General features: G+C 44.6%; 1 protein-coding gene across 3 annotated transcripts in view; it reads left to right on the forward strand.

The window, feature by feature from the left end:
- The first annotated feature begins 3,709 nt into the window (after positions 1-3,709).
- IPO5 (importin 5) overlaps positions 3,710-13,866 on the forward strand; it is an 80,975-nt gene continuing 70,818 nt past the window's right edge. Inside the window, exons 1-2 of one of the 3 annotated variants that reach the window (XM_037896118.2) lie at positions 3,710-4,289; positions 9,726-9,806. In XM_037896118.2, coding sequence (XP_037752046.2) covers positions 3,879-4,289; positions 9,726-9,806 — 492 coding nt within the window. In that variant the 5' untranslated portion in view covers positions 3,710-3,878. The remainder of the gene's footprint in view (positions 4,290-9,725; positions 9,807-13,866) is intronic. The other 2 variants (XM_043534872.1, XM_037896129.2) reach the window with 2 other exon arrangements.

Raw genomic sequence — 13,866 nt, forward strand, 5'->3', positions numbered from 1 at the left:
GAAAGAGGTGATGGGGAGGGGAGACAGATCAGATGAGGAACCAGTATCTGGGTAAGAACTGGGACTATCTGGACAAAGAGACAGGGACAAGGAGATGGGGGTGAGGACCCTGAGACTGGAGAAGGAGCTGAGGAAGGGAGGCTGGGTCTGGAAACCAGTGGGGACAAGGAAAGTGGATCTGAGGGCACTGGAGGCAGGGGTGGGGAGATAGACCCATTGGAAAAGGAGCCAGAAGGTAGGGAACTGGGACTGGCTGTCCAAGGAGATGGAGGTGGGGATTAGGAATAGCTGGGTAAAAAGACTGGGACTGGGCTGGTGGGTGGGGCCGAGGGATTTGGAATTTGGGAGGGTGCTGCAGGTTGAGGCAGGGTGTTGGGGTGTGGGAGGGGGTGAGGGTTCTGGAATCAGGGTGTGGGCTCTTGGGTGGGGCTAGGATGAGGGGTTTGGGGTGTGGGAGGGGACTCTGGGTTTGGGGGAGCTCAGGGCTGGGGCAGGAGATTGGGGCATGGGGTTGGGGCGCAGGCTTACCTCCGGCTGCTCCTGGTCAGCGGCGCAGTGGGGGTGCTAAGGCAGGCTTCCTGCCTGTTCTGACACTGTGGACCGCGCTTTCCCTTGGAAGCAGCCAGCAGCAAGTCCAGATCCTACGGGGAGGCATGCAGGTGGCTCTGCATGCTGCTTTCACCCACAGGCACCTTCCCCCCCAGCTCCCATTGGATGGTTCTTGGCCAGTGGGAGTGCGGAACTGGTGCTTGGGTTGGAGGCAGTGCACAGAGCCCTGTGCACTGTCCCCCGACCCGGGCAAGAGCCAGACCTGCTGCTGGCCACTTCTGGGGCGCAGCGCGGTGTCAGAACAGGTAGGGACTAGCCTGCCTTAGCTGAGCAGCACCACTGACCAGACTTTTAATGGCCCGGTTGGCAGTGCTAACTGGAGCTGCCAGGATCCCTTTTTGATCGGGTGTTCTGGTCGAAAACTGGACATCTGGTCACCCAATATCCAGTCCTTGCCACTAGCTACTCAAAGAAATTTCAAAGCCTCTGCACGCAGAGGTGCACTGTATCCCAATTTGCCAGTTTTACCTTAAACCATCATTCTTGTAAACCACACAGCACTTGTGAGCATGTATATTAAAATACAAGTAGTTTTATTTAAGAAAGATAAATGAGTTAACTAGAAATGAAAGTGATGGAAACAACTGGTTACATCACAAAGCAAAATCATAACGCAAACCTGGATCCACATTTATCAATAGTTCTCTTTCATCTATAATAAAAGTAGTTCTGTCTTTTGCAGAGCTGGCTTGTTTCACAAGAATCAGGATCCAAAACGTTCATGAAAGCACCTTGCTCACCATGGGGTTTCTTCAATGAATTAATCCAGCGTGCTGCTTCCTTTTCTGTTATACTGAAAACAGCCTTTTGTTTCTCTTCACTGACAGAACAAAGCCCTGTCTGTTGTAATGCTCCTTTTTCACGTCCAAGAGGTTTTAATTGTTTGGAGGTGCCTCTGATGGTTTTCTAGTGATAGTTATGGACCAAAGCTAGTCAGTTGAGCTGGCATTACCTCCCTCTTGTGTGAATGGGCACATCACATCCTGGTGACTAATTTCTACTCCAAGTCCACAAAGCCCACTTTCAACATAAATACATTAATTTATTCCTTAAATGTTACCCATACGTACCTCTCATAATGATTATGTGTCTTGACAATTTACCAACTTACTGTAAGTACTGCACATGACATCACTTATGGATAAATATCCTGCAAGATATGTGTTTGGTGTAATGAGTTTGTCAGGTCTGAGGTGAGAGCTGTTTATAAAGAACAGGGGACCCTTTGCCAATATGTCACAGATTGCCAGTGATTGTTATTGAGAGGGGGCAGGGACACAGGGCCATGTGACCCCCCAGTCACTGTCACTGGGAGAGGGCATGGACATGGGGCTGTGTGACCTTCCCCATTCACTGTCACTGAGAGGGGACAGGGAAACAGTGCTGTTTGACCCCCACTGAGTCACTAAGTGGGTAGAGATGTGACCCCCCATTCAGACACTGGGGGAGGGGAGGGATGCAGGGCTGTGTAACCCCCAATCACTGTCACATGGTGAGGGTTAGGACATGGGGCTGTGTGAACCCGTCACAGGGACATGGGGCCATGTGACCCACAGTTGCTGTCACTGGGGGGGCAAGGACATGGTGCTGTGTGATCCCTAGTCATTGTCATGGGCCACAAGGCTGTGTGACCTGCAATTGGTATCACTGGGGTTGTTAGGACATGGGGCTAGTGACTCCCTGGAAGTCACTGGAAAGGGCAGGGATGCAGAGGTGTGTGATCCTCAGTTACTCGGGGGTAGGAACCTAAGTTCCCTCTAAGCCACACAGATGCCTATTAAACCCTGCGCAGGGGCTCAGGGCTGTGGTGGGGAGAAGCACCTCTTCCCCCAGGGCAGACCCGCCATGGCGGGGAGAGGCGCGTCTCCCTGCCAGCCCCAGTGCGGACCTGCCCTGGACTTGCCGCTGTGGGGGGGAGAGGAGCCCCTCCCCCAGCCCAGCCTAGGCCTGCTGAAGCTGCCGGGGAAAGGACTGAGCCCCTCCACTGCCCCAGACCAGCCCGACCACAGCTGCTGTGGCCAGGGAAAGGCACATCTCCCCCGTCCCCAAAGTGCTGCGGCAAGAGAAGGCGGGGGGGGAGTCCTCTCTCCCTACCGCAGCCCTGGGGCAGCCTGCACCCCAAAACCCTCATCCCTGGCCCCACCCCAGAGCCCGCACCCCAACCCTCTGTCCGAGCCCCCTCCCACACCCCAAACCCCTCATCTGCGGCCACACCCCAGAGCCTTCACCCCTAGCCGGAGCCTTCATCCGCTGCACCCAACGCTCTGCCACAACCCTGATCCCTCTCCCGCACCCTGATCCCCTAATTCCCAGCCCCACGCCAGAGACCTCACCCCCCCCCCCACCAACCCTCTGCCCCAGCCCTGAGCCCCCTCCTACACTCCAAACCCCTCGGCGCTACTCCACCACATGAATTTTGTTATGTGCACCAATATGGAGCTGTCAGAGTAACAGCCGTGTTAGTCTGTATTCGCAAAAAGAAAAGGAGTACTTGTGGCACCTTAGAGACTAACCAATTTATTTGAGCATAAGCTTTCGTGAGCTACAGCTCACTTCATCGGATGCATACTGTGGAAAGTGTAAAAAGATCTTCTCAAATAAACTGGTTAGTCTCTAAGGTGCCACAAGTACTCCTTAATATGGAGCTGATATGTCATACACCACCTCCATATTGGTGCACATAACAAAATTCATTCCACACGTGGACATAAAAAAATAGAGGGAACACAGGTAGGGTCGTGGGGTTCTGTGACCCCCTGTCATGGGGGGGGCAGAGACATGGGGCCCCTTGACTCCCTCCAGTCAGTGTCGGGGGGGGGGTAGGGATGTGGGGTTGTGTGACCCCGCCTATCATGGGGGAGGCAGGGACATGGGGCCGCGTGATCCCCACTTGGTGTTACTGGGGAGGCAGAGATGCTGCTTCTCTGCCTCCCCCTCTCCGGGGAGGCCGTGGCTGACACTGCCCTGTAGGCAGGGCCGTTCCTTGGGGCTCCCCTCTCCCGCAGCCCCCCACCCCCATCCCTGAGGACGGGCAGAGACCAGCAGCGAGGAGGGGCGGAGATTCGCCCAAGCCAACGGCAGGAGCAGGGGTCAGCACCTCACTGGAGTGAGAGCAGTGGCACAACCGGGGGAGGCGCCCCGGATCTCCCGCGCTTTCCCTCTCCTCCCTTCCCCCGCCCATTAAGCGCTCACACGCTCTAGTCTCCCTCCCTCCACCATGCAACCCCACCATTGACCAATCACAATGGGGCTGTCAGAGGCTTCCGCCAATGACTACTTCTCTCGCCTCGTCCTCTCGCTTGGAAGCGGCCCAATTACAAAAGAGGAGCGGCACCAGTCAGAGGGCAGTCGGTGTCCCCCAATCCGCAGCTCGACATGGGCCGCGGACCAATCAGAGAGCAAGCCGCTTCCGTCCAGAACCAATGGGCGCTCTGGAGCGGGGCGGTGGGGGACGGGCCGTGAGAGAAGCTCGGACAAGAGCGCGGCTGTGGCAGCTCCGCCTCCTTTCAGTGGGTGCGCGGCCGGCTCCCCCTCCCTCCCTGCCCTGCCCGGCCGGTCTCTGTCTCTCTTTCCCTCTCGCAGCAATGGCGGCGGCGGCGGCGGAGCAGGAGCAGCAGCAGTTCTACCTTCTCTTGGGCAACCTGCTGAGCCCGGACAATACGGTCCGCAAACAGGCCGAGGTGAGGGACGCCGGCGCCGGCCTGTCAGCCTCCCGCGGCCGCCGGAGGGGAGCAGGCAGCGGGGCTGGCCCAGCCCCACGTGTGAGCAGCAGCTGGAGGGGTGACTCGCGGACGCGGCTGGCCCGCTCTGGCCGCGGAGGCCGTTTCGGCCGTTAGTTCGGGGGCGGGTTCAAACGGCAACTGTCCCAGGGCCTGCCCCTCCCCTCCCCCGGGGCCTGCGCCGCCGCCTCAGCCCTCGGCGTGTGTGTGCGGCCGCGCTGCTCCCCCTCGGGCCTCGCAGGGCCGGGGGCCGCCGCGCTTGGTGTCCCTGGCGGTCACCCTCTGCCGGGGCTGCTCAGCTCTGCGGCTGTCGGAGTCTGCCCCAGATACAAGGCGGGGCAGCTCCCTCGGCGTGGCTAGGCACCGAGAGCGGGTACCGGCCCCGCGTCCGTGACCCGCCCGTGTAGGATGGGGGGGGCGGGGAGTTAGCGGGAACTGCTGACACGGTGAAGCGCCGGGAGGGGCTGTGCTCTAGGATGAGGCCCGGGCTGAGAGACGCAAATAGGAGCGATTCACTCCGCTCGCCCCATCCAGGGCTTTGCACCCAGGAGCTCTTCAGGCAGCCGTGTCGTGTCTGTCCTTCAGGTGCTGTCCCCCCGTGCGCGGATATCTCTCTCTCTCTCTCGCCTGAGGAGAAGCCCCTTTGAGACTCTTGCTTAACTCTTCGTGGTCCCCTTTTTGTGGTGTAATCCTCTTCTCTCACTTCAGAATTGGTCGTCTGTGGAGGGCCAGTAGCATCTAAGTGATGTTCTCCTAAACGGAGCCTTTTCTACATAGTGAACGTTATTATCAGCCAAAACTTTTCACGTGTCACTTCAGCAAAAATGCTTTGTAATCAGTAAACTCGGCTAATTCTCTCCCTCCTCTCCCCTCCCCCACTTAAGAGTCACTATTGTCAACCTAATGGGAAATCTCTCTTCTATTGAATTAAATACCAGCGTCTGGTTTAGACCATGAGTTCCTATTGGATGGCTGTGCTGGGTCTTTTATCTCTTACATTGTTTTAGTGGTCAGCAGAGTTCAGCACATTCTTTCATAAGGAATAATCCTGTTTTTCCCCCATACCAAAATGAAAACTCAGTCTGATTCTTTTTCTTCCTGGTCATACATAGTAAGAGCACATTGAAGTTGAAAACTGTTTGTAGGTAGCAAAGCCACCAGACTTACAGTGAAGCAGCAAATGATGCTCCCACATTCTGGAATGTAGTGGTTAAAATATAGACTGTAAAGACATAATTGTGTGACTTGTTTTTTCCCATTTTGCTGCCCAGAAGTGTAGCAAAATTACACTTGTGCACGAATTAGGTTTTAAAAAAATTTAGAAAGTATATTTGCACAATGTATTAAAGCAACGTTAAAAGATAGTGGAAAATTGTATAATAACAATTATGAAATCCTTTTCAGAAAGGGATAAATAAAAGTTTGTATAGTTTACTTTGTGAAAAGTTTGCTTTGACTATGTGTATCAACTGCACATTTGTCAATTCCGATGTGAAGTCAATCAAAACAAAAATATCTATTGCATGTGACTGACTATACCAGACGGTTGAACACTGTGTGTTGCTTTTGTATTCAAATACAAACAGAGTAATACCATGTACTTTTTTATTTAGGTACATTGAACTTGATGTTTGGTTTCTCCGTTTCGTCTAGACATAATGGAAATAGTTGGATAATGAGTATTTAGTTTCTTGTTCCTAAAACAAATTTCTCTTCCCAAAGTTTGTTTATAAATTTTAAATGACTTAATCTGTACTGTTTTAAAAATCAATTTGTGTCCAAAAATACTCTCTCCAAATATGCTTTTGCTTGGGAATGAGCAATGTTTCTCTTGTGAATTTTTAGAATATTTTTTTCCCTAATACGTTTACCATTAATTTATTTCTGTCCTAAAATGATGGTTTCTAGTCTTAGCCTTGCAATATTTAGTTTGTTTAGTTCAAACAGTTAAAAAATTCATCTACCTAACTGGTTACTAAGAGTTCAGGTAACTGTGAAAATACATTTAGAGTAGTATGATTTGATTTTACTCCAGTGAACAATGTTTCTGGTTTGCATATTATAGCTAGTTTACTTTTAAGGTCAAGATTTTGATTAATTCTAATAGGTAGATTTTTAAGAGAGATTAAGTATATTCCAGGAAAAAGTATAGAACAAGTGTATATAGCAAGCATAAAAGTATAGAGAAAGCATATTCCAGGGAAAAGTATAGAGTAAGTGTATTCTTGCTCTATACAGAAATCTCATTAATGTCAATTAGTTATGTGCTTAATATGAACATAATATTAACCTGGAAAATGGCTGTATGTTCTTTGGAGCAAATCCTTAATTTATGAATATTTATAGCTTAGACACAAGTACACAGATCCTTTTCATTCTTGGGCCCCAGTATGACACTTGTTCTTAAATTCCAGAACCTCTGAAGGACAGCCGTTTCAAATAAATGCAGGAACTAGTGCTTAGTTGCTTGTTGAATCTCTTATGACTGCTCTCTTAGAATTCATTGTTCCAGAATTTAGCCGGCCTAGATACCGTCAGCCTTTGTAAATAAAGTGTGATTACATACAGTGTTGCAAGTTAGTTGCACTAATATCAGGTGTCAGTGGCTTGAAATTAGTGTAGAATGGTACTATTTAGCTAATGTGCAAACCTAGTAAACCCTTAAAAAAGACAATATCAAAAGCTTGTTATTAAATCTATTTCATAAAATACACAACTGTACCCTTATTGGTATACTATGTATCATGAATAACTAGAACTTTTGAGTACTAGTACCAGCTTTCCCACTGACTTGCTATGTGGCTCAGGTAAGTCACTTGAGAACTTTATGCCACCATTTCTCTGTACAGATGGGAATAATTATCTCAAAGGAATGTTGAGGATTAACTGGTTAGTGTTATAAATATTTAGAACACTAACATGTTACAAATGAAAAGTACATTTTAATGCACCAAGCTTACAAACGTGCAAAATTTAGTAATCCATGCAGTCGCTTTCCATGTCATTAATGACTTTCTACTGTGTTACTACTGAGTAGTAATAGCTGTTAGAACTAAACTCTTAAATCAAATTGGAACCTTTAAAGAGGGCACAAGAACTGCTTGAGATTAGTTGCACAGCAAAATTCAGGTGCTTGGTACTATGTTAATCTTCTGAATAGTGTGTACGGTTTAAAAACCTATTTAATTCAAAATCTCAGGAAAATGTACCTGTCCCAAACTGATAACATACTGTTATAATACTTTGCAACACTTACACAATTGACTCAAACCATACTGCTAAAAACTGGTTCCTTCACTTCTTTCATCCAGTCTCAAAGAATAGTGGACAGTTATGTTCATTGACTGCAAACCAAACTCCATAATATTTCCTTCCTTAGAATTTGGATCTCTCTAGTTTACATTTGACAAGTCTGCTAATGTATTTGTCTTGCTGCTTCTAAGATTGTCATTGGAATATTCCCCAGTAAGATTGAGGTGGAGGGTGGGCAGCAAATGTGGATTATAGAATAATAAAAAGCTCACAATCTAAAAGAACAAGTAATGTGAAGAGTAAAACAATAGTAATTTAAATATTTCTTTTTCCCATGACCTTCCTCCATGTTTTTAGTTGGCGACTTTTTTAGAGCAGCACAGTAGAAATGGGAGATTTGAAGGAGAAGGATTGTACTGGTTTTACAGTTCAAGGAGGGCATTGCACATACAACGGGTGGTGTGAAAGAAAATATGAAGATGGTTGTAGGTTAAGTGGACAAATGGGCGGTGGAGGTTGGTGCACTGGTGAGATGGGGGTGGGTGGGAGATGTATGAAGAATCAAAAAGATGGGAGGGTTAGAGTTATTTAAAGGCCATTAAAGTGAGGACAAGAAGCTTGAACATTATGTAGTACAGTAGAACTTCTGTAGTACCAGAATTACGAACTGACCAGTCAACCACATACCTCATTTGGTACCAGAAGTATGCAGTCAGGTAGCAGCAGAGACCAAAAAAAAAAGGAAATACAGTACCGTGTTAAAAGTAGACTACTAAAAAAATAGGAAAAACAGCATTTTTCTTCCTCATAGTAAAGTTTCAAAGCTGTATTAAGTCAATGTTCAGTTGTAAACTTTTGAAAGAACAACCATAATGTTTTGTTCAGAGTTATGAACATTTCAGAGTTACAAATAACCTTAGTTCCCGACGAAGTAGGTATTCACCCACGAAAGCTCATGCTCCAATACGTCTGTTAGTCTCTAAGGTGCCACAGGACTCTTTGCCGTCTTAGTTCCCGAGGTGTTCGTAATTCTGAGGTTCTACAGTAGAAAGGGGCAAGTCAGTAGGAGTTCAGAGTACGAATGGGGCGGGGAGGGGGAATAGTTGTCCAGTTCTGAAGGCACCACCACTTCCCGCAGCAGCATAGAAGTAAGTAAGGTTGGCAGTGGGGTGCTAAGTCTGTTGTGAAAAGTGATGACAGTTTCTTCATGAGCTCCCCCAGTATTAAACAGTAACTATTAAAAAAAAAAAAACTTTTCTGCGTATAACAATTTAATAAAAAATGTGTTTTAATTTAAAAGCTGTGAGAAAAGGTAAATTCATTTTAGATGGGGTTATGAACTTATTTTTTATATTGAACATTATTTAAATGCTGTGCTTTTAATTTATAAAGGAGATGGCACTCTGAGGCTTGCTGTGTGAAAGGGGTCACCAATATAAAAAATTTGAGAACCACTGGTTTAGACTGAAGGGACAAGAGATTGGACTGTAGTTGTGGAGAGGAGTCACAGATAGATTTGTTGGGAATGGGGTTGATGAGAACAGGTTTGTATTTTGAGCAGAAGTTATCTAAAAGTTTGTGTTGGGTGTTTATGCATGTGAACTTGGTTAGAATTTGAGTGGGAAAAATGGGTAAAATATTTTAAAGGGGTTACTTAACTTTTCTTTCTGAAAAATCTTACTACAAAGATGAAGTGCATTCTTATAAATAAAACTTGCTCAGACATCTGAAATATCAGTTGAAAATTCACACTTGGGTCACATTCTTTTGTCTACAAAAGCTTCTGATATTTGATCCCAGTCTTAACTTAGGTCTTTGAAATAAATCTTCATTACAGGCCTGAGTTAGAGATACAATACAATCTTTCTAAAAGTGTATAAGGCAATTTCCTTCCAGCTCTCAGGAGGTAAGATTTCATATTGCCAAGCCTTTTTTAATTTTACAAAATATTCCAAATACTTACTACATTTGTGACAATGTACTTTGTCAACTTAATTTTATGTATATGATGTACTATCGTTTTGTTTAATAATTTGCAATGGATTCTCCAACTGGAGCAATTAAGGTTCTTAATGTTAATGCCACTTGTATGTTTTCCAGCAGTAACTTGCTGGTAGTAACCTCTTCTCTTTTCTTTATGTCCAGGAAACATATGAGACTATCCCAGGCCAGTCCAAGATCACATTCCTTTTACAAGCCATCAGGAATGCTGCTGCTGCTGAGGAGGTTTGTGTTAAGAATCATTCTGCAAAGTGTTCAGAAGGTTACTGGGAGGGGAGGTAAGGGTTTGGAGGAGGGGTGTGTGTGAGCTGTTTCATTGCAGGGATGAGTGACTGAGTGACAAATCTGGCATTGTTTTTCTATAGTGAGTCGTGCTGAATTCAGCACATTTAGGAAGAGCTGGGTTTAGATTTCATTCATACGTAGTTCATTGTATGTATCAGTGGATTTGTTGTACATTGTCTTAAGTTTCCTAATTACTAATTCTGTTTTGGGGATTTACAGCGGCTGCCTGTACCTGCCTTGCTTCCTGCGTGTACATTATCTCAGCTGAAATAACAAATGGTCCTTTTTCCTAGAAAAGCTTATCCACAATATTTTTTACATGAATATATATGTGTGTATTACAGTAGTGTCACCTATAGCTATGGTTGACAAATTAGTTCATTCAAAGGCCCTGTTTTTAAGTGTAACCCTTGGGCTGAAATTTCTAATGTTTCTTAGACAAAAAGTGAATTGCTTAAGTTCTGTTTGACTACTTTTAAGATAGCTGACCATGAGGGAAAGGTGTTTTTAAAGTGTTAACTATTCACATATATTTTGTGCTCTACTGGGGAAAAAAATTTCTGTAATTGATCAGAAAGACTGGCATTAGTTTAGAACTTGGGTTTGGTAACTATCAAACACTAAATGAAGTTGACTTGTGTACTGTAACGTAAAAAAATTTACAAAGCGTGTCTCTCAGGTACTCACTTTGTTTGGGAGTGTTTGTACATTACAGAATATCCTGCAGTTCAGAAGTAATTAATCTTACAAGTACTTATCCTTAGACACCTGGACATGTAAAGTGGAGAACCACTAACTTAACATCAGAAAACTCAATCATTTTAGAAATGTAAGAGAGTACTTAATTTGTCAATATACAGCTTTAATTGGAAAGTTGTTGCTGAATCATGAAAAGATGTTTGATATCATTTAGAATTCCTCTATAAATATTGGAAGAAAAACATGAGAGCAGCAGTGTTATCCTGGTCAGGCAATGATCCCCTTTATATATATATATATATATACATTTTTCCCTGACAGCTTAAAGACTTAATGTATTTAATGATACTGCTAATCTCCCAGATGCTAAACCACCTTCTTCCTTTTACAATCTCTCTCAATATTAAGCACCTCTGATTTTGGACAAGAACTAAGCATCTTAGGAGTCTGAATCTATTATTGCAAGTTGCTAGCTGCATAAAGCTGAGGATGCTTAATTCTTGTCCAAGATCAGAGATGCTTAAAGCCTTGTGCATCAGAGATGTCTTCTAATTTCAGAAAATTGTGGAACCCTCTTTTATGCATTTATATCTGTCAGGGAAAATAAGGTACTTTGCAGTCTTATCCTTCAGAAAGTTATCTTGGGCTCTAGATGTCATATTTGTATATACAGTTAGAGAACTACTGCAGGTTGAGTAGCTTTCATGTTACTTGTCTAACTTTATGCTTATAAAGTCCCACTTGATTATGTTCTCCACAAAGTAGTATTGTATTGCTTTTCAACCCTCTAATTTTAAAAAAAGGTAAAATTGGCAAGAATCAGGGTGGTCTTGGGTTTTCAGGAACTCCAGAGTCCTGCTGCTGACCAGCCTTGTGGCCTTGGGTGAGTAACAGCACTTTGCCCCACCCTTAAAATAAGAATAATACTTTCACTCTCTAAGGGATGTGGTGAGCATTAATTAGCTAATGTTAGTCCTTTAGGTCTTCAAAGCCAGTTTCCTCTTTAGTTTCATCTTTGATGCTACTGGTACTAGTAATCACTCTTTCTTTTTTTAAAGGGGATGAATATTTCATAAGTCATCTTCATTGCACACTCTGTTGGCTAACGGATCTTGGATTACTGGTTTCAACAACTAAGGATATTGTAATCTTAAAATACTGGATCCACAGGCAGGATCTTGTTCGATCCAGTTATGGATTTTATGTATTTGTGGATGTTTTCCTTTACAGAATAATGGATTGAGTTATGAAACATACATCCCCCCTGATATTCTTGTCAGATTCCCCAATGAATGTGGATGATGTCTGTGAATCCAGAGTGGGTCCCATCTAGTTGCATATATGAATGAGCAATGTAGTAACACATTAATTCTGTTTTAGGAGTGTCTCTAGCACTCATCAACATAATAGCTTATTTCTGAAGCAGTGTGGGGAAAAGCACTAGACTGGGACTTGGGAGACATGGATTCTGTTCCTGGTTCTGCCTGTGGCCTGGTGGTGGTGTGACCTTACACCTCAGTTTCCCCATCATTTAAAATGGGGGTGATAATACTTAAACCTCCTTTATAAAGAAGGTTTGAGATCTACTTATGAAAAGAGGTTAGGAGCTAAATATTTGTATTGGCTTCATCTTTCTTAATTTATCTTTGCGTATATATTTGTAGGGTTGGACACTTGACCAGTCAGAAAATAATTGGTCAGCTGATCAGTCAAATATTGGTCAAACAATGTCTCGTGTCAGTAACAGTCAAGGATTTTAAAGGACTAATTTATTAGAACAACAACAGTAAGGTGGGGAACTTTGATCTCCAGTAGGTTTAGCTTTAGATACTTACGCCTAATTACAAAAAACAAATTACTTAACGGAGTTATTTCAATTGAGAAAAATGTGAAGCACAGTGAAATTACTTTCTAAAAAGTGAAAGAATTATTATCTTTTTTTAGCAAGTTAGTTTAGTATTTACATGTGAACTTTATTCAAGGCTGAACAGTTAGAGGGGAAAAAAAACCTAAACAGAAATAAAACACAGCAACTATAAGAGTCATTTTTAAATGCACTTATGCTAGGTAAGCAGCAGAGCAGCCCTTCAATTATCTTGCTTTACATTATCAGCTTCAACTGCTTCATCAATATCTTTATCAGAATCTCTTCCATTTGATGTATATTCAGTCAACTCTTCATCTGCCGTTTTCTTTTCTAATCTTAATCTAGTCTTGATATGTACAGTGGTATTGTAACTTTGTCAGTCCAAGGATATTAGAGAGACAAGTTGAAAGTGATCTCTCTCTGTCTAACCTATCAGTCCTCATCCTCAAAGGAACACTGCACAACACTTTCAAAAAACAAGCCTGGGAGCTTAAGTTCATAATGTTGTGTGACAGTAAAAATCGTGATCTTAAATAAAGACACTGTTGTGGGGGGGATCCCCGGGGTACAGCCTGGCATGGGGGTACCACTGTGCCCCCTTAACTCTCCAGCTTGGGCTCTCTCACAATGCTTTTAGTGACAAGCAGCAAACCCCTATAGGTGCTGCTATCACTCAACACAAGAGCATGTGGAGCCCCACACCCAGTTAGATTGCATAAATGCTCCTAAAGCACTCATGAATCACACAGAGAAAGGCACTAGCCAATTCCCCCCAGCTCCCTAGCCTGGCACCCCCTGGACTATACTGTCTTGCCCTGGTCAGAAGCTTGACCAGCGGAAGTTTATTACTCAGTCCGCCCCTCCCTCAGTGTGGAGAGGACATATACCAGCCTTTGTACCTGAGCTGACATTTCCTACGCACTTCAACCAAACCACAGTTTTAGGTAAAATATAAACGAATTTATTAATTACAGAAAGATAGATTGTAAGTGGTAGGCATAAAAGTTCAGATATTTACTAAAGAAAATAAAAGTAAGTGCATAGTCTAAATCTTAAAACTTATTAGCCTAGGCAGTATTTAGAGCAAGCAGTTTTCTCACCCCCTGGATGTTACATTCTTAATACACAGACTTCTCCGAGAAGCCTGGACCAATCTCCTCAGATGAAGTTTTTGTCTTCTCAGGGTTCTTGTTGCTTCCAGCATAGGTGGGGGAGGAGAAAGGCAAAGGAATGCTGCTTTGTTCCCTATTTTATATCCTTAGTCCATGTACCTAGAAGACACTTGCCCAGACGTGTCCTGGCAGGCTTTGCTGAGTCACTGGGTTGAGCAGTCCCCTGGTCTTGTGCAACTGTCACTGAATTGTAAATCCATTGATTACAACTGCCCTGCTGATTAATGGTCATTGAGCACCCCTCTGGGAGCGGTTTGCCTTT

The sequence above is a fragment of the Chelonia mydas genome, chromosome 1, assembly GCF_015237465.2.
Source record: "Chelonia mydas isolate rCheMyd1 chromosome 1, rCheMyd1.pri.v2, whole genome shotgun sequence".
Classification (NCBI taxonomy): Eukaryota; Metazoa; Chordata; order Testudines; family Cheloniidae; genus Chelonia; species Chelonia mydas.